This window comes from Botrytis byssoidea (assembly GCF_014898295.1).
Source record: "Botrytis byssoidea strain MUCL 94 chromosome Unknown BBYS_010, whole genome shotgun sequence".
Lineage (NCBI taxonomy): Eukaryota > Fungi > Ascomycota > Leotiomycetes > Helotiales > Sclerotiniaceae > Botrytis > Botrytis byssoidea.
Window position 1 is genome coordinate 564,680 of NW_024065851.1, and position 21,903 is coordinate 586,582.

The following is a 21,903-nucleotide window of genomic DNA, read 5'->3' on the forward strand; positions in this document are numbered from 1 at the left end:
TCCCATCTATCAATTAATTTTCGTAAATCCTCCAAATTCATCAGAGAACCAACGTCAGGATTATATAAGTACTCGTAAATCATCATTATACCATCTACAGTATGGATATCCGATCACCAAGTCACGATGATGATGACTGCTTGTAGTTTAATTCCAACAATCGCCACTGAAGACATACACGGAGGAGATTACTTCAGATCAAACTAACCTCACTAATTTTGAGCCGTCAAATATATTTGTTATTCATCGCCGGAACCTAACATCGTGCTTAACATTCGCCGTCGGAGTTTTCACCGTCAAAATGCATTTCCTATAATTGCTTCAATTCAACATATCTAATTGAAATGTGAATTTCCATCTACCTATATCAAATGCAATAACAAAATTATCTCAGCTCTTTAGTTGTCCCGGTCCAATGCTTTGTAAAGCGTGCCGATCTTTCGTTTGTATCCGCATCATTCAGTCAAACTAGGTATCCATTTTATTTATACACCCAATGTAAAACATTTCACGGAGACTGCTGATCCACTAAGAGTTGCGTTCGGTCATGTGGGAACATACATATATACAGCGGTTTAAGACACACTATCAACCAGGCTCGTCGGAATTTTCAGAGACCACAGATATAAAAACCCTTCCAGTTCTTTCTCAAATCCTCAAACTTTTGAAGATCTTACGCCCACCAATTAATCATGATTTGATGATTTGTAAATTTTTCCTGCCACCTTCAAGATTCTAGGGATCAACTCAAGCTCAAATATCATTCCATGCGCCTTTTTAGTTTGATTTCAACAGATGTTTTGAGAGAGTTTTGCTGTCACTTATATGCAGTCATCATGATGGCAGTGATAGACTAATTTCTTCCACGTCGAGATTTAGATAATCATTCCGCTTCCTCTTAGATTCTTTTGCAGTTTTGATTGTATACCGTTTCTCGCGTTGTAAAGTTACATACCTTCTTTCTTCCTTGCTTACAAGGCATCTCATCTGCTTTCGCGCCCACCAGGCCCTACAAGGAACAAGAAACCTCAGCCTTACTAAGAACATATATACTCCTCTATGGGTTTGATATGTTTCTCAACCTAAGACCCTAAGCGTGTAGTGAATGAGGAATAATTCTTAACCTCCAGTGGGGCTTTTTGATCTCGTCGTTGCAAACGATTCTTGACCATTGGTCTTTAGGTGGATACAATCAAAACATCACTACAGCAAAATGCTTAGTATACACTTTCCCACCGGTATACTTTTTCTCTACAATCCCAAAGATAGTCTGTTATATCCTTATGGCTCATGATTACTTTGAATCCTCAATTAATATAGCAAGACCTCGTATCTTCATTTCCTTCAGTATTTACAGTACTAGGGCACAGATAATGGCTGATCACCTAAATCACACCAAAAAATAGCGATTTACAGTATTTTTTATAATGATTTATTAATCTTTATAATATTATTTTTTGATCGATATTTTTACCAGGCATTATTTTTATATTAATTACTTATATTTCCAATCTTCAAATTCTAAATGAATTAAATAATTAGATTTTCAAGGATATAATAATATCTAATAAAAGTTCCTTAGATTTCGCTTATTTTACTAGTAAATTCTAGAATTTCTGAATTGGTTTATTTCAAAGCTATATGATATAATCAATAAAAATCCCAAAAATAATTGATCCATTTTTTTGAAATCCTTAATTGAAGCTTGATAAGATTGTGCCAATATAAATTGATAATTCATATTAAATTGTACTGATATTTATTCATTTTAGCGATGAGTTTTGGTGTGATTTAGGTCATCGGCCATTATCTGTGCCCGGTCGCTGTAGCACTAACATGATTCAATCATAGTTTCAATAATTAATACAACCCTAGTCCAATTCCCTATGTGGATGTCCATCAATACTTCACTTCCACTCAACCCTCGGTAGACTAGCTCCTCACCTCAGCCCCAGCCACTAGACAAATCTTCTCCTCTACTCCCCCTCATACTGACATAAACATTTGATCTTCCATTGTGCACGGAAAAATTAGCGGGTCCCATGTTACCCCAATATTATTTCTGTTACATATCATAACCCGCACAGAACCACATACCAAGTATAAAGTGCAAACAAACCATTCCGAGCCCAAATCATGCTCTATCATCATTCATCAAACAATCAAACACCTGCCATCCTATCATCGTCAAATCTCCCTTAGCCGAAAGAATCAAATCTAATCCACGCAAATCAAAATCTAGATCCTCGGTTATGTAAACAAGCGAGTAGCTAAGAGCAACACTAACTACCTACCTGCCTATAACAAGCACGTTAATGCATTAATGAGAAGGCAAAGATACCACAACAAATCATACTATCATATAAAAGGTAATTGGTTGAGATCCGACGGATATAGTTTAGAAACCCAGAAGATCATTAGAGGGATTCCATCATTCGTTCTATAAGAGTCGGGAATGACAAAGAAATACAGTGAGTGACATAGAACTTCTTTTGGAGTCACGGAGTCATAAGTCAAGTAGATTAAATGTGTATGACATCTAAAATAATTTTTTGCATGTTATTAATTCATAGGCTAATTGATGATTAGTTTTAGTGGCTTTTAATAGCGAACGTAATATACCAAAGCTGAAATTAGTAAGTATTCATAGAGAACCATTTCCTTGCAGGGATCCATTTTTCACAAACAGCAGACTAGAATATAGGATTTGGCGACATGGATTTGAGTCTCGGTGCCTAGGTTCATTATGAACGCGACAACTTTTCACAAAGATTGAAGCGATGCTGAATAAAGCACAGTTATTTTAACAATGGCCTGCCGCATCATAAACCAATTGAATTTAAATATACATGCCAGTATCATACCAGTTATCAAAAGATCTTGATAATCAATTGTCCGTCATCTTGTAGACCAAGTTCGGGCGATTCAATTTCCTGCTCGCGGCTGAAAGAACTACATTCAGACATCATAGTCTCGTGTTCCTTATCGTCGTAATACCTAAATATACCACGCCTTCGAAACTCCCATCTCACTCTGTTTGTCGGGAACAGTATGAGACCTCCAACCTCCCAGCGACCATAATTATAGTGGAATCTACAAACAGGAAGAAGATATATTTCATGTAGCTCGATTCCTGTCATATCTTCAAAGTCACAAATAAACAGTACTCCGATATTAACTCCCCATTCTTTGCGATCTCGTCCGAAGCAAAGTTCAAAACCGTTAAGAAATTGCCTGCCAGAAAAATTTTCGCCACACCATTTAGCGGAAGTGATATCTCCCTTGAGCTTGATATATCCACCGCATACTTTCCCAAATGGGTTATCAATTGCTAGCTCCAGACGTGTTTCCAAGATCTGAGAAAATTGCTCAATAACTTCGCTTCCATAGACCTTTGAAGGAAATTTTATTTCTGCGCTAAAAGAGGCCCAAGACCAGCTGGGGGCGGTATATTCGTGCTTCTCTAGCGGAGCTTCGGTAAAGTTGGAAAGATGAAACGGGTATTCTTGAGCACTCCAAAGAATACCATATAGCAGGTCTTTTTCCCATACTCCCGCTAAATATTTTCCCCCTATGTGTTGTGCCGCTGCGTTTGCTAGTCCTCCGATGGCAACAAGTCTGTCCGTTTTGAAAGTAAGATTACCTTTCATATATAATTCTACGATTCTCTGCCAGATTTTTCCACCTTCGAAAGGCATGTCCAATTGGCATGTCCGATTGGCATGTCCGATTGGCATTTGTCGATGCCATTGACAAGTATTTTGACCTGGGGCTTCACACCGGAGGCTCTGACGCCTCGTTGTGGAAAACCTTTGGGAAATGTTTCAGAAGCCTCATGTTCCAAACACTCCCAAAATAATTGTCTAGATCCAAAGTGAAGATTTCGTCTAGACAGGAGGCGTTCTTGGCAGACCCAAGCCCTAGAGGATAAAATGCCATCTTCCACTCTTTTTCCCATGCATGTTAGTCAACGACACAGTGATTGTTCTCATCGCTAGCTGTTTGAAACCATCCTTGTTGTACCTGTAATGGCTCTCTGTCACGGAACATCCTTTCACTACCATTCCTTGCAGCTGTGGCACAGATATTGCAGTGGCTATTTGAGTAGACATCACACATACTAGCGGATTCTATCAACCAATCAGTCTCGGAATCTTGAATAATCCATAACGAATCAATCCAGATATATCGTCCTCCTAATTTCTGGACTACCCGTAATGCGTCCTGGAAAGTATTTGAAAGTTGTGAAAAGTTTATCTCGCGAAGCATAAGCTAGATGTTTGACTGAAGAAGGATAATTTCTGGTATTGTATTCCCCCAGCAATGACTTAAAGTGAAGTAGATTGAATTTAATGGAATTTCTTTTCTCAAACGAAGCCGTGGAGTGATCACTGATTCTCCTATTCCGATATCAATAAGACGAGTAGGAAGGAAATTTTGGTACGTGGTAGCTTTGCGTGAGCAGGAAACATGGCTTGTATTGCAGTTCTGTAACCATTGTTTTGAAAGATTCAGACTCCCATCAGATCCTGTGGAAGAAGCTACTGAGACAAAATTCTCTAAGCCAGCGAGTTCTGAGAGGAGTATTTTTTAGCAATTATAAATATTTCATGGTCATCAATTTGTCACCCACGCTTTTGCAAATATACGCCGAGAATTTGCAGCTCTCGAGAAGGACTGTCCCTTCTTTTTTTACTTTGCTTGACTTGCAGGCTCAGCCAGGTATGAACCCAAAAACTTTGAACATAAAAAGCAATTTTTCACGGCACGAGGAGTCGGTAGCTTGGGATCTTCGAAAGGAGGTAAGGCCTGAAATTCTTTGATATCGCCCCAACCTAGATCTTTGAAGTCGTATGAATCCAGAAATTCCTGACATCTGGAACATGTTGGAGAAAGCGATGGAAGTTCATCTTCACAAGGTGAGAGGTGTAATTGTGGAGATCCAGAAGTTGATGATATAGACATATTAGCAATGCTCAAAATGATATTGCAAGGTACTCGTGGTTTATCTTAATGTTGAATTCAGTCTTGTGTGTATTGTATACGTACGTCGAGGCTGTACAGTACATTGCGTAACCAACAGATTGTTCAATGTCGTGTTTACACATCATTGGTGTCTTGTCGATTCTCTCTTTTGATTGGATGAGCTCTTTGATGACCAATAAAACTCCCCGGCAACTGCTTCGGCTCGAGTGATGGCAATCCGATTCTCATCAGTACTCAAAGTCGTCGAATTTGCCAATATTCATGCAAACAATATATCCGCTTTCTCTCATTTTCCAAAGCTGTATTTACCTCTCACTACATATACATAACACATCGCACATACCACAAGTCAATTTATCTGCATCAATATGAAAGTCAAGCAGAAGTCTCCTGATATCGCGATCGCATTATATAATCACCGAGTTGGGATAATGTGCGTCTTGTTTCGTCGATTCACAAATATGTCGTTGATGTTGTTCTTGGGATTTGGGGGTTTGCTAAATTGCCGTCTCTACTCGGTCTGAATGCAAGTGCATTCCCTCCCTTCTTCTGCTCTTACTCTACCCATTCAATCAACATGATTGTTTGTTCTCCCTCCTCAGATGCATTTCTTAGGGATAAATTATATCAGATCAGATCAGTGCTCGCAGTGTATGAGAGGGTATGATACGGCTAGGTTGGATAAGCCATACCCGTGGACGCCAGTTTGACTGGGTATTCTCAACAAAAGTACGAAATCCAACCACTACGAGCACTGTACCAGATGCAGAAATCAGGTAAATCCACAATCCAAGAAGAGATATCTCGAGAAAGCAAGAGAGAGGGAGAGAGAGAGAGAAAACAGATGATCAATTTTCGACACTGCATCCAAAACTTAACTCAAATACCTCACTCGAGATATCCTTCCCTTATGAATAGACAAAATCCTTCGCAAGTCATAGCAGCAAACCAACCATCTCACTACACACTATCTCCACCACACAAGCCATTTCTCCTCACCACAAACCATACAAATGCACATCAGCACAGTGACAATCTCTAAAACTCCATCCCCTAACCACCACAAACACTAGGTATAGCGACCTACACAACCAAAACTTCCCTCTCTACATTTACAAACTTCCGGCTTTACATACAAAAGCCTTCACATTCCACAAAACCTCGAGCACTTGCTCTATTTTCAAAATCTTTCACCTATTTGTCTGCATCTTTTCATTTCAGATAGTACTACCTACCTATATATTACTATCACTGCAATACAGAACTGAAAAATCTAGTTTGAAGATATAAGAGTTATGGCCCCGGCTTATTGCACACCACCCTATTTCGTAACAAAATCCCTGCAAAAATGTTGTTTTCTTATATTAAATTAATTATTTTTTTAATTTTTTAATAATCAAAGATATAATTGGAAAATTGATTATACAAACTATTAGTTATAATTAATTTCCTAGAAATGGAATGAATTATTTTTAACAATTTTTTGAATAAAATTAATAATATTTAAAATTGGAAAACTTCAAAATCTTAATATATTATATTTTTCCTAATACAAAAAAAAAATCACTTTTTTTCAATGTTTCAGAAATTTTAATTTAAAAATCTTATAACTTTCTATAAAAATTATTAAAAACATTTTATTTATTTTTTTTGAATCAATTTCATTGATTTTCCTATTATTCATAATTAATTTGAATAATTCACTTTAATTTATATATCACAATAATATATAGTTAAAAAGTGAAAAAATGAGAGTTTTGTAGTGTGTTTTCGCTAAGTGTGGTGATAAGCCGGGGCTATACTCGTACAAATTCGCTTATATAGATAGTTTCAATGAGTTCCCCCCTTTCTCTCCTTTCTTTCTTATCATCTTTCTTTATATCTATATCCATCCTCATCTTCATCTCCCTATCCCTCTCCATCTTCACAAGAATCCCATAGCACAAACAGTACAACCACAAACCCGAACCTCCAAAGAAAGTCCACATCCTCCATCCCCCATCTCCAATCCCATATCTCAATCCACCGCACAAAACTTGGATACCACCCAAAAAGGAGTTCAAGAAAGCACCCCCTCACCCCACAAGGGCTCCCTCTCGGAAAACATTCAGCCTCTAATTTTCTCATCTCCCAACTCCCAAATCTAAATAATTTACCCCTCTTTAATCAATCCAAGAACGATTAATAAACAAGATATGCAACAAAGCTTTCGACGACTAAAGGACACGTCCTCTCAACGATATACGCTAAAATTATCCCGACATCACATCACACCATATATCAAATCCCGATCCCCGACCACAGAATGCGAGTTGTAATCAATATGTATGATCAAGTACCTAGGTAAATATCTAGCTAGATACTTCACATACCTACTCATACCAAGTTCCACTACTTCTCATCGCTTCTCATCGCTTCGCTTCGTCTCCTTCTGAAACTTCTTCATCTCTTTCTCCTCTTTCCTCTTTCTTTTGTCAACTCCTATTACACATCATATTACAAACCACAAATCACCAACCAACCATTGATACCTAGCTACCTACCCAAACCCTCCCTCCTAGACGACCATTCCATCTCATCCCATCATCTCACTTATCACAACCACAGCCACAGCATACCCACACTACAAACCACGAATCACACCATTCAAAATCCATATTCAAAATACAAACCAAAACTCTTCAGAATCTTCAATCCTATACATATATACCGAATCCATTTATAATTAACCACTTCAACTCCAATCAATATATTCCCTTGAAATTTACTTACTTTCCTTCTTCCCACTCCTCCCCCTCGCCATCCTCTCCCTCTTTTTTCTCTCCTTTTTCTTTTCTTCCCCTCTTCCTCAAAAACAATTCTCCCACAAAATCTTCTTAGAAAATACATCCATCCATTCTCACATCTGTTCAAATCTTATTTATTCTCTTTATTCTCCTCTTTTCCCTCTCCCCCTCTCTCCTCCTCTCTCTCCTCTCTTTCCCTCTCTTACCCTCTCTCTCTCTCTCTCTCCTCTCTTTCCCTCTCTTACCCTCTCCTCCCCCTTTCTCCTCCCCCGATTCAAAACAACAAACCCTATCAATCTCATCTATCCTCTCAAACCCAATCACTCCCCCAAACCACACCCTCCCCTAGTCAAACCCATCCCTCAAACCCCAAGCCCCTCCATCTCATCTCATCCCTATCAAATCTTTCAAACCCCACGATCCCTAAACCCCATCGAATCCCTTCAAATTAATTCCTTCAACTACTTCTGTCTTTTCTTTCTTTCTTCTCCCCATCTTTTTTTTTCTTTTTCTTTCTCTTTTCCCTATTCAAACCCCACCTGCTTCTCTATTACTCCTCCCCTATTCAAACCCTTTCCTCTAATTCCCTCTCATCCCAATTCCCTCTCATTTTAATCCCATTAATCTCTATTCAATCTACTCCTCCAACCTATTCCTTCAAACCTCTCACTCCTCCAAACACTCAAACCACTCCTCCAAACCACTCACTGCCCCTCAAAAAAAAAAAAAAAAAAAACATACCTCATCAAATCCCAATCCCAATACAATACATCGCCGAATTTTGAAGAAGGACTCTTAGAGGTAGGAAGATACTGACTTCAAAGTTCAAACTTCAGAAGTTCAAAGTTCAAAGCTCTACTTACTTAAATTTCATATACGTCTTATCTTATTTCACTCTTTTCCTTCAGAATTCTACACATCCACATTCATATCCACATCCAAAAAACCCCCCCAAATACCTCAAAACTCATCGTATCTCAACTCAATCAAACATATTTTCAATCTTCATTCTCATTCTCGCACTCATTCTCATTTTCTACTCAAACACTCTCAAATGCCATCTCCAAATGTAACTGCATCTCAAATCTCATTCGCAATTATTGGTATCTAAACATCGTCTCTCTCATTTTCCCTTCAATCCTCTTCTCTTATTTTAATCATCCGGCCCACAAGCCCTCCTTTATCTATCTCCCCATTATTTACTTCCTCAAAACCCGAAAATCACAACACAATCAAATCATATCCACTCCCGCCAATCCATCCACACAACTTTGCAAATCTAGATCCAGATCCAGATCACAAACAATCTTTCCCCTTCCCTTATCCACCTTGCTTCTATCTCCCAATCTTTTATACCCTCCCCTCCAATCCTATCCCCTCACTTAACAACTCGCAAAAAATGTACAAATGCAGAACAGAAATCATGAATGGTATCTCAAAAAAAAAAAAAAAAAAAAAAAAAAAAACGTGTAGAAGAAAGAATCCGCGAATAAACAACAGAAAAAATGAAAAGTCCGAGAAATCGAACAAAGTCGATCGAATCAAATTATATGCGCTGCAATAATCAAGATCTGATCTAAATGGAATATCGAGAAAAAACTTTAGTTGCGTCTGTGGGTGTGAGTGTGTAAATTATCGGACAATAGAATATGAATGTGTGAGAATCGTCTTGACATATGTAAATAGAAGCCAGGACGATTGAGAGCGCGGGGCATCAATCTTCGAGTAATGTTTTGATCGTAGGCGAGTTATGACGAGAGTATGTTTCGGTATCGGTAATCGGTGTTGGTATCGACACAGATGTAAAAAAATCTATAGAGCTTTTCTTCGAATAGGTGGAGGAGCAGACGAGTTATTGTTTTCCATATTACCCGTGAGTTCAGCTACACGAGCCTTAATACGTGCAACACGAGATTCAATTGCTGGATCCATTAGTATATCACCCCATGAAGAAGCTTTAGAAGGAGGGGAATACTCACTCTCTTCGCCTGAAGTCTCATCATCGTTATCAGTAGATGGACGATGTCCAATTCTAGCTTGTTCTTCGAGTTCTCTATTTCTAGCTTTCTGTTCGGCAACGTTCTTGCGGATTTGTGCCCATTTATCTTGAGGAGAAATTTGTTGTGTAAGTGGTTCTTCTTGAGGTTCCTCGTTGGTTTCCTCATATTGACTTTGAGCATTGTTTGATGGTGATCCGGAATCTTCACTTCCTCTTGGCGTATCAGATTCGGCTGCTGGAACAAACGCTGGGAAATCTTCAAGAGGACCTTGATCGAATTTAGAGAACTCTTGACGAGCTTCCCTGGCGTCAACAGTATCAACTCTAGAAAGATCATCTGCAATAGAATGTTCGTATGAAGGACGGCGAGGAGTTGCTGGTGTCATTGGGGTGATAGGAGTGATAGGAGCCTGTTCGTCAGATGCAACTGGAGGAGCTGGTGAGGCCGATCCATCTCCCTTCTCACTAGTAGGTGACTTGAGTGAATTCTTCTTTCTCGAAAATCGTCTCGTCAGACTGTGCTTCTTTCCTTCTGGTTTGAGTCCATCTTTGCCATTCATTGCCATTTGAGAAGCATTTGGTGGAGCAGGCTTCACTTGCTTCTTTCTACCAAACATACCTCGGAATCCACCAGGAGCAGCTGGATTATTCTTCTTCAATTTATTAGGCGTATCCAGAGTTTCCGGACTCGAAGGTGCATGATCCACAGAAGCTCTGGGAATATCCATACTGGGCTTGTTTTGATTCAAAGGAGATACTGGGACAGGCTTCCTCTCAAGTGGATGAATGTTACTTGGTGAAATTGGACCCCGCGCCTCTTTAGCTTGATCTTCGCCAGTTGGTAGAGGTGGTAAAGGCGAATGACGTCCAGTTGGAGTAGTTGGAGTGAGGGGTAGATCTCTGTTACTATTAAGACCTGGTGACAGAGCCGCTTGACGATCATATGAATTTCCATTTGACTGCATAGTACCTTCTCCAAGACCTCGTCCCATAAAGTTACTGCCTAAGTATGCTTCTCGAACAGCATCTTTATCGTATTTATTGGCCCACTTCATCGCTGGGGAAGCTTCCGATTTGAGCATGGGCTGAAGTGTTAAGACACTGTTAGTTTTCAGAGAAGCTGCCTCAAAATCGTTTCTTCCACGTCGCGCTGCTAGTCCTTTCTCTTCCTCTTGCTTTTTTTGTCTCTGTTGTAATTGAATTGCTGCTGCTTGAATTCGAGCATGTTGATCAAGGCCAATTGTAGTCTTACTTGCGCTAGTACTTTGATTGTATCCTGGTTTCAAGTTACCGGGCTTCTCCATTTCGGTTTTGCCGGTAGATCCTCGTCGCTTTCCGCTGTTCTTATTCTTCTTGGTACGTCCCCAGAAGCTCTTTTTCTCCGCAATATAAGCACCCGCCTCAGGCTCTGGTGCTGCGCCTTTGACCATTTCCTCCATTACTAACCAGCGGCCACCTTTGATTGTTGTCTCGATCAAAGCGCATCGTCCAAATGAAGCCTTTCGGTCCACCGTCTCTTCGCCAGCCAAACTACTAATCCAGACCCACCAGAATGAATCGTCCAAGTCAAATCGAGTAATGCTTGCAAGCTCACCAGGTTGTAAATCCATGTTTGACTCGAGTCTGGGTTGATGTGATTGCGAACTTCCTGCTCTGGTATTGATAGGTGGTAGAATCTTATCCGGTGGTAATAGTAAAGGCGGAGGACTACTTGGTCCATCATCAACAAAGCCTGACGAAAGGAAATCCGCCCAGGAAGGAGTAGTTGGTCTGTCACCGGCCTTGGATCCACCATTTGCCGGAGTGGTTCTCAGCCCTTGTATTGGTTTTGGCCTTTTGGGTCCTAAAAAGGTACTTTCATCATCCGCCATATCATCATCAAAAGATGCAGAAAATCCAATATCCTCAAATCGTGACCAAGAGGCATCTCGTAAACCCGTGGATTCTGTAGAATTAGATACCTGGGATTGATTCGTAGTAGAAATTGATCTCAAAACACGACGACATTCATCAGTCAAAGCTCTGACGGGATCCTCAAATTCGGAGAATTGTTGTAGAGCGCGGTCATCGTCTCGATATTGGAAGTGATTTGCTCTTCGTAGTAATGCAAATGGCGTAGGTGAAACGGAATTTACTATCATCACCACCTTTGTCGTCGATTGTTGTAGTAACGAAGGTCTTTCCGGTGGATATTCAGTTTCCTGGACCAACTTCTGTAGGGACATAGGTAATTTGGATATGCCGTTTGTGCCCAAGACGGAATCAGGAGAGAGGGATCGTAGATAGGCGAAGAATAGATGACTTGCAGCATCAGCCGCACTAAGGAATGGTAAGCACATTTATCAATCTGACGGATGGATTTAACCCACGTTGACCATCCTTTATATCCACCTTCAAATCCATTGCCGGTATCATTATGTTCGAACGCCCACCATCCCGCATATCTCGACAATTTGCGCCCAGCTAAACCATTCGTTTTCCCATGTGCAGCAATGGCTGACAAGAGATCGAAGAAATCAAAAATGATATCTTTTCTCGCATCCGAATCTACACTTAGCGGTATAAAAGTTACAAAAGCGTCGCGGGCATATCTCGAGTCTGATTAAAGTTAGCCATGATCTCCTTCTCTTTGAATTCCCAATCTCCTACCATTTTCCCCAACTTTAAATAATTCATAAGCATCCCACGAAACTACACCACCGGCCAATCGACCCCAACACCATTTCAGCACACTACATAGAACCTAATTTGAGATCAGTTATTTATCCCACTCTCACGTTCCGTCTGCCACCTCACCATAGGTTCCGTAAGTCTCAACTCTTGTGCCAACATTTCCCGACTCAATTGTCTCTTATCGAAGAAATTCCGAATAAATGTTCGTGCGGCACTTGGATCTGACGTAGGTCGGAATGGAAGTAGAAGGAATGGCATATCCAAAGCTGCAAGGACGGGCACAAATTAGCACTGTGTAACAAATGCAGACTCCGTAGTAAATGCGCCCCCTCTCCCCTAGGCTTCGTGCATAATCGATAACGGGGGGGGGGGGAATGAATATCCCATTCTGAATCAGATTTCATACCTCTTGATTTTAATTCCACGGTACATCCCCTCACCAGATTTTGAATCTCTTCTGGTTCGACGGTGGTTCGTGTCCAGGCATCTGTCCATGTTGGCTTCGCTGGGACTTGATCATTCACATCGTCCTCTCCCTTCTTCTTGGAAGCTTTCGTTGGGCCATCTTTACCCTTCAACCTTGAGAAGAAATTGGGCATGATTGCGAAAAATCGGTCGAGTCTTTTATCGATGTCTCGCTGATCATGAAATTCTTTTGTTACCAGTTATGTAAATAAAAGGACATTCGAAGGGTGAAAATGAAATTGTTGCTGTGAAAATTAATGGGTGGAAATGGGGATATGATGTCTTGTATCAGATTCGCGCTCCTTCGGATAAGAAATTAATTAGAGGGAGGGATGGATAGACGTTATGAGTGGATAGATGGAGATGTAAGGTTATGGGTCGATTCTTGGGGTTGCGGTTTTGGATGTAGGGAAAGTTTTGAGGGTGAAAAATGAGTGAATGGGTGAATGAACGAATGAATGAATTTATGTTATTTCAGTGTGTGTACTTGAGTGTACCTGAGTTTAATAAATGAATGAGTGAGTGAGTGAGTGAGTGAGTGAGTGAGTGAGTGAGTGAGTGAGTGAGTGAGTGAGTGAGTGAGTGATTGACTGAGTGATTGACTGAGTGAGTGAGTGATTGATTGAGTGATTGACTGAGCGATGGAGTAAAAGAATGAGTGTTGTGTGGTGTTGAATTGAGTTGAATTGAGTTGAATTGAGTTGAATTGAGTTGAGTTGAGTTTATCTCTTAATTCTCTAAACCACCATTCTCACGCGGCGGGAGGGGAAGAGGAAGATGTTTTTCTTTAGTGACTGGGTAGGTATATTATTTTGTTTTCCTCCAAAAAGCAAAGCAAAGCTTCCTAAATTTAATTCAATATCAAAGTGTCGTACGGTACAGGCACATACCAGTACATTTCATAGATGAATGGATCAATGGATGGTCCGAATTGAGCTGAATGAGCTGATATGCTATTATCTCTACTATGTTATGCCATTCATGCTCTTCTCCATATCCATTCGATCTTTTGGAAATTGAAATTGAAATTGAAATTGAAATTGAAGATCGAATATACCAATTAAAGGGGATTGCTGAATCCGGCCAGGTCATATACACCCACAGGACCTGCAGTACCATTTTCACTCCAATCCCATTCCCTCATTCGATTTTTTTCCTTTTTTTTTCTGACCCAAACCATACCTTTCCCCCCCCCCCCGTACGGAGGATACCAAGCTGAGCCATACCTGGGTAGTTTGATGTCCGGTAGTTTAAGTTTCCTTTGCTCAAGGACTAGTTGGGTTAGTTGTACTCGATGGGTATCTTAGGGATCTATGAGCCAGGTACGAGCTTACGAGTAGTTGAGAGGAATGATACTAATCAGTCACTTAGGTACTAAATAGATGCTAAATAGATGCTAAATACATACTAAATACATACTAAATACATACTAAATACATACTAAATACATACTAAATACATACTAAATACGTCCTAGGTACATACTAGGGACGGAGGTTTCTATCAATTAAAATTTCAGGGGATTAACAAGGTCGACTAGGGATAAATGAATCCGTGCATTGAACCTTTTTCCTGCTCTGTGGTCGGTCTGTATGCTGTATGTATGTACTACGGAGTATTATGAGTCTATGATTACTAGGGAGCTTGGGATCTTATTAGCATGGCACTGCATGGGATGTCGTTAGCTTTACATCTCATTAGCTTTACATCTCATCAGCTTTACATCTCATATTAGCCTCGCTCGTAGTGGACCTGGGACCGTCAATCCAATGAAAATCTTCGGTCAGTGAGATGGTGGTACACGGAGGGAGGTAAAGCCTTATTTGAGGAGATGATATCTGGGTTCTGGATTGTGGATTCGGAGTGGATGCGATGTTTTGCTTCTTGTCACTTGAGAAATTTAGACGGTGCAAATCGATTTGTTCTCGTCGTCTTCATCTTTGACGTGAGCGAGATGGTTTCATAGAAATCCTTCAGAGATTCGGTGGGTGGGAATTATTGTTTGGAAGGGGATATACTTGGCTGGTTGATTGGCTGTCGATTCATTCTCCAGTGGACGCCCCAGTGGTGACTAGGTAATAAATATATAAAAGTCAAGGTAGCTCTCGAAGAAAGATGGAGTCATATATTCACATATGAGCATCTACATACAATATAATCATCCGTCACAAATAAATCAACCCACCATTCAAATTCGACACAATATAAAAGATTAAAGATCTCATAACCCAAATAAAGATCTCACAACCTCAATAATCATATAATTATCATTATATAACATACGAGTACATCAAGAAGGTTTAATTACCTACCTAGTATATGCATGAACATTGATTATGCATCGAAGACTACTAGAACAAAAAAGTAACACAGGTCCGTACACACACATATATACATACATACATACATACATACATATATACCAGATACTTCCCACATATTTTATTCCTCAAAATATCTAATATCTTTTTACAAAATATTAGAATACAAAATATAGATTTATAAATATTATATACAATACTAAATATATACTAGAAACCTCCTTATCTTCTTTTTATTTATTTAATCAAATTATTCTTCCCTTTTACATAAAATTAATTTTTTATAAAATCTATAATCTCCTTATAATCTCTATTTACTATATTATATATAACGTAATTTATCAGCATGCGGGCCATATTATTATGTGGGCTACTTGAAAATACATCAAAATTTGATCTTTTTAATATTTGTATTTTAATAATTAATCATTATTTTTGTAAAAGAAAAGAATACTAAATAATAATAAAAAATTAGTTTTTCAGAAATCTAGTTTTTATATAAATATTCTTATTATATTATAAAAAAAATGAAAATTATCACAATTTTCATTACAAAAAAATTATTTCTTCAATAACTACTATAATAATTCAAATTTCTAATAAAAAATTTAATTTTTATAATAATTATATAATTAAATTTCAAAAATTCAAATTTTATAAAATTATATTATTAAATGAAGAAAATGCACAGTTACATATAGACGAATTTTGTATATAAAAGGAGATGGCCCATATAATGATATAGCCCACATGCTGATAAACCACATTATAGTTTTTTATATAATTATTAAATATACACCTACTAATCATACATCAAAATCCACACTCACTACATACCTATTCACTATATACCTACCCACTACATACCTCCCATATACATACAGACATACATACATACATACACATCCCAAAACTCCGCAACAACCTCAAACCAAACCTTCCATGCTCAATGAATGCAATCAGATCTCTCCTCCAACCCATCCCACCCCATCGTCCATTTCCCTCTATCTCCTCTATCCAATCAATTCACCAATTCCATTCCATTTCATCCCATGATTCCCATCCCACCTATATCACCAACTCAACTCCCGCATCCCAAGCTACCTGCACTGCTACGCTACCTCAACTACAGACAACCATCCATACAACCATCCAACCTGCATTTGCCAACGCATGTAAGTGGGATGAAGATCATTCAGCAACAGGCCAAGCTTTCCTGGCGACTTTTTGTTTGTTACGAGTAGTTATGATGATGATGATGATGATGATGATGGTGATGTAATATCAAAAATGTTAACTTGCGGTACCCAATATAAATCTTTACTTCGGATTCGTACATGGATACTCGAGTACGATGATTTCACTGCCTTCAATAGTACCAGTATCAGTATCAGTATCAGTATCAGTATCAGTATCAGTATCAAAACCCATCCATCCCTCCACCCACCTCTACCCACCCCCACCACCAAACACAGCCACAGCCACAGCCACAGACGCAACTCAACCTGGAACGCACAAGCCTCAAAACCCAAACCCAAACCTAAAACCATCAAACTACCTAGTAATAAAATAAAATAAAATAAAATCATCGCATCACATATAACATCCATAGCATAGCATAGCATAGCATAGCATAAACAAGTCAATCTCATCATTTCATGCAGCATTGTATTGCATTATATTACATGACATCAGAATCCCCTCTTGCATTCCCCCCCCCCCCCAAAAAAAGAGAGAGAGAGTTTTATAAAAAAAAGTTACAAGTGTGAAAAATCGAAATCGGATTCGGAATCTATTAATATCTACTTGATAAATTACGTATCTGTTCTCGAAGTATTTAATCAATCGATCAATCACTCAATCAACAAGTCTCCAACTCACCTCCAACTCATCTCTAAATCCCCGAGATCTCTCCAGATCACTTACTAATAGATATTAGATATTAGATATACAGACTGAAAGAACACTCACTACGAGAAAGATCTTTGAAATATCTACTCGATATATCGATTGATATACTAGGCATCTTGGAAATTTATGTATCTGTTTTCAATGTTTTATTGGGGATTGGATTGAATAATCGAAGAATATATTGTGGGATCAAGTGATTGAAGATTGAAGATTGAAGATTGATGATTGAAGATGGGGTTTCGAAAAGGGGGAAGTGCTGGTGGATGAGTTGAAGTGAGATGAAGTGAGATGAAGTGAGATGAAGTCAGTGTAGGCAATAGTATACTACAGTAAAACTGTGGCGTGTATTAACATATTAATATTGCAGTTAGTATATTTAAAAAGGAGGTTGTACTATTCTCATATATATTTATATAACGTAGTTTATCAGTGCATGTATCATATCAGTATGTACACTACGAATTTTACATACAAAATATGTTTGTGCGTAACCGTGCACTTTCTTTATTTATTAATATAATTGGATTTTTTAAGGAAATTATTATATTTGTTTATATAAATAACATGAAAATCGAATTATTTTTCAAAAATTTGAATTAAAATAAGAGTTATTATTAGGATAATTTTTTTGTAACGAAAATCGTGACAATTTCAATTTTTCTAGAAATATAATAGGAATATTTATATAAAATTTAGATTTCTAAATATCTTATTTTTATTATTATTTAATATATTTTTTTTAAAAAAAAAAAAAATTCATTATTAAAATACAAATATTGAAAAAAGATTAATTTAGGTGTATTTTGAAGTGGTATATGTATTAATATAGTACACGCACTGATAAACTACGTTATAAACTCTTTATTCTATATCAAATTAAACTAGAAATAAGAGATCTTAACTCGATTTGGAATAAGGAATAGAATTTTATTATCTAATATAAATAGAAATATATATTTTATATTGAATTCCAATACTTCAATATATTACTAATAATATCAAAAGTTTAAATGATATTGAATTTAATATCATATATATACATATTTCGAAAAAAATCGATACGCACCACTAAACTAGCCTGTATACGAAATACGGGAAATACTATTGCCTATACTGGATGAAGTGAGATGAGATGAGATGAGATGTGATGCGATGAGATGTGATGTGATAGGATTCAATTCAATAAAATTTGATAAAACGAAACGAAACGAGATGGAAAATATATAAAGCGCGAAAGAGAATTTCAAATAATGATAATGATATCTATCTATCGAGCATATCTAGTAGATATCAAAATATTACATACTAGTAAAACTGAAGACTCGAATTAGTGCTAATACTGGTAGTGCTAGTACTAGTACTAATACTGAATATAAGAAGGAGGAGGAAGGGAGGAGGAGAAGAAGGAATATCATCATCATTTATCACTTTTTATATGGTTATACGGAGTGGTTGATCTTATGGTTGTAAATGAATGGATGAATGGATGAATGAATGAACAAAGGAATGGTTCTGCAAGAAGGAGAGAAGTGAAGCGAGGGGAAAAGGAAGTGGTGTGATGTGATGTGAAGCGAAGAAGTCAAGAAGGGAAGAAGTGAAGAATGACAAGAATGGAAAAAGAAGCGAGGGAAGAATGGGAAGTGAAGCGAAGTGAAGAAAGGAAGTTGTAATATAATATCACATAACTATATCAAAAAATATTCCCAGAAATCTAGATCGGATATCTTGATAGATAGGTATATCTAGAAACCTATATGTATTTATCTATTCATATGTTTATATGTTTATATTACACACTGATAAAATAGAGTATGATATATGATATTTCGAATGAGGCATAATATATCGAGTTATGATTTTCGATTTTCGATTTCTGGATATCTATATAGTTAGATGGTTAGATAGATATGTAGGTAGGTAAGGAGATTGTATCTTCTAGATAGAGAAATAGAAATAGAAAGATGAAATGTTTTTATGTGATTATGATTATTATATGCCCACCGAGTATCAAGAATAGAATATCTTGGATTTGATATAATGATGTTAGAATATCAGAATACTATCTATATATATATTAAAACACTTAATATTCCGGGGTTCTTTCTATATGTTAGTACTACTTACCTAGGTAGCTATATGTTTCAGACAGATAAATAGATATTTAGATAGGTATATTATACATTACAACCCTATCCCATTGAAATATATCACATACCCTCTTCTATCATCCCAATTCAAAATCCCACATGTATCAAATCATATTATCTTTCTAAAAATATTCATTTTGAATTATATTTCCTCTCCTTTTCTCTTTGTCTTTCTTTTCCTATCATTTTCATTTCACTTCCCTTTTACTTCTCTTTCACATCTTCTCCCTCCCTCTCTCGTTTATTTGACTCTTACTTTTATTTTTATATCTCCTTTAAGTATATCTCCTCCAAACACATCTCCAAACATATCACATCCGCTTCAAATACATCCATGACTCTTTTAAATACTTTCTTCAGCCACATTTCATATCCCCAACTACATCTCCTCCAAATATATCTTCTTCAAACGCATCTCCTTCTAAATAAATGTCCTTTACATTTCTTATTTTCATATCTCTAAACACATCTTCTCCAAACCCATCCCCTTCTCTTCATCGCACCTCCTCTAATTATACCTTCTCCAAATACATCCTCTCTGAAAACATCCTCTTGAAACACATCTCCTTTAAAATCAATCCCTCCCCCCCATCACACCTCCCCCAACCCATTTTATCTCCCCTAACACATCCAATCTCCTCCCCTCCAAGCCCCCACCTCTCTTCATTCCCATCCCACAATCTCATAATACTAAAAAATCACATAACAGTAACAACACCGTATCACACTACACACCTTAATCCTCACAGTATACACTAGCCAACATCTTATTCGATAATTAACAATATATGATATGATAGGATATGATCTTGGTGTTTGAGGTAAAGGAATGAGATTGAGAGGCCCTAGGGAGAAGAAGAATATGACATTGCACAACTTTTGCTTCAGAGTGGACGATATGAATAATATCTTGGTTTCAAAAAGTATGCAACAAATAGACTTTTATTCCTTTCCTTTTTCTCCTACCTACCTAGTACATATTCCCATCACGTTATATCATATATACATCCCCTCCACGCCATAATCCTCCCATCATCTCCTCTCACAACCCCCTCTAATTAAAAACCACCGTCTTATGACCATTCAACAAAACCCTTCTCTCCGTAACCCACTTCACCGCCGTGGCCAAAACATTGCTCTCCACATTACTTCCCTCGACCGTCAACTCCTTAGGACTCAATCCATGACCGACCCTCACAACATTCTGCTCAATAATCGGACCCTCATCCAAATCGCTCGTGACAAAATGTGCTGTGGCTCCAATAATCTTGACACCGCGATCATACGCCTGATGATATGGTTTCGCACCCTTAAAAGACGGCAGGAAAGAATGATGGATATTGATAATCTTCCCGCTCATCGCCGTGCAGAGCGTCGGACTCAAAACTTGCATGTATCGCGCTAGAACAATCAAATCGATATTATTCTCCTTGACCAATTCCAAGATTTTGCCCTCCTGCTCTGCTTTGGTTGCAGCGGTCACAGGGAGGTGATGGAAGGGAATCTTGTAGGTATTGGCCAAGGGTTCGAAATCCGGATGATTGGAAACGATAAGTGGGACTTCGATACCCAATTGTTGGATGCTCTGACGGAAAAGTAAATCATTAAGACAATGACCGATTTTCGAAACCATGATGAGAACACGAGGTTTGGTCGCCAGAGAAGAGAGTTGAAAATCCATACTCATTTCCTGAGCGATGGTTTCGAAAGCACCTTTTAATTCCTCGAGACTCAGTTTCGTGGCTGGGGCGTCCGAGGTGGATGATGCAGGAGGACCAAAATGCACTCTCATGAAGAAGCGGAGGGAAGTTGGATCTCCATATTGTTGCGAATCAACAATGTTGAGATTGTGCTGGGAGAGGAATCCCGTGACTGCGTGGACGATACCTGGACGATCGGGACAGGAAAGAGTAAGGATGTATTCATCTGCTTTAACCATCTTGATTGATTTCTTCGCGGAAGCTTTTGCGAAAGATGAATGTGGAGAGCTTGAGAAATTTCGAACGGAAGGTTGGGTGAGGGGTTGAGGGTGTTTGGAGATTGAGGCCAGATGGCGATGTGGTGGAGGAGTGAAATTTTTTAAAGGCTCGGTTGTGGTGGAAGAAAGGGAGAAGACCCTTGCTTGGGAGATAACTTCGCGAGCGGAGCAAATGGATCGAATTGAATGTACAGATATGGTATTCAACAATAAAGTCGACTTAGTAGACAACCTGCTCGCCATTAAAATACATTCAATCTTTCTCAACGCCGATGACTCTTTTTGACCACTTTTATGCTCACTACCATTAGTGGGTCTTTAGGGAAGTTTGTAGTCATAGCGACACGTGATTCCTTTATCCGGCGATGATTCGGAGAAATCGTTTAATAAAGCGAGTGAGAGTACGAGTACCTAGTAAGCATGAGGCACGTTCGAGGCACGATACGCATTGTTCTAAACTTTATAGAGTTTGGGGGAATTTGATATATCGGGGCGGAAAAAGTTTACTTGTGGAGATGAGATGGGGTCAAACCGTTAAGCTACAAAATTGGTTCTTGTAAGATTTTTGAGGATTGATCATTAACTGGTACCGGTGTTCGATATCTACTTTAAATATGTATGCGCATTGTACCTTTGA

The 21,903-nt window shown here is 38.3% G+C and overlaps 4 protein-coding genes across 4 annotated transcripts; all 4 read right to left on the minus strand.

The window, feature by feature from the left end:
- Positions 1–2,870: 2,870 nt before the first annotated feature.
- EAE97_005800 (uncharacterized protein) lies at positions 2,871–3,737 on the minus strand (the record flags this gene model as incomplete). Its single annotated transcript, XM_038876313.1, has 1 exon — positions 2,871–3,737. The coding sequence occupies one exon, from the start codon at positions 3,735–3,737 to the stop codon at positions 2,871–2,873; it is 867 nt and encodes a 288-aa protein (XP_038732789.1).
- A 535-nt stretch (positions 3,738–4,272) lies between these two features.
- EAE97_005801 (uncharacterized protein) lies at positions 4,273–4,965 on the minus strand (the record flags this gene model as incomplete). Its single annotated transcript, XM_038876314.1, is given in 3 exon segments — positions 4,273–4,574; positions 4,634–4,686; positions 4,697–4,965. The coding sequence occupies 3 exon segments, from the start codon at positions 4,963–4,965 to the stop codon at positions 4,273–4,275; spliced, it is 624 nt and encodes a 207-aa protein (XP_038732790.1).
- A 4,619-nt stretch (positions 4,966–9,584) lies between these two features.
- On the minus strand, positions 9,585–13,043 carry EAE97_005802 (uncharacterized protein; the record flags this gene model as incomplete). The annotated part of the gene is made up of 6 exons (XM_038876315.1): positions 9,585–9,694; positions 9,752–12,090; positions 12,141–12,369; positions 12,421–12,514; positions 12,568–12,710; positions 12,851–13,043. The coding sequence occupies 6 exons, from the start codon at positions 13,041–13,043 to the stop codon at positions 9,585–9,587; spliced, it is 3,108 nt and encodes a 1,035-aa protein (XP_038732791.1).
- Positions 13,044–20,342: 7,299 nt separating this feature from the next.
- Positions 20,343–21,227, minus strand: EAE97_005803 (uncharacterized protein; the record flags this gene model as incomplete). The annotated part of the gene is made up of 1 exon (XM_038876316.1): positions 20,343–21,227. The coding sequence occupies one exon, from the start codon at positions 21,225–21,227 to the stop codon at positions 20,343–20,345; it is 885 nt and encodes a 294-aa protein (XP_038732792.1).
- Between the last annotated feature and the right edge of the window lie 676 nt (positions 21,228–21,903).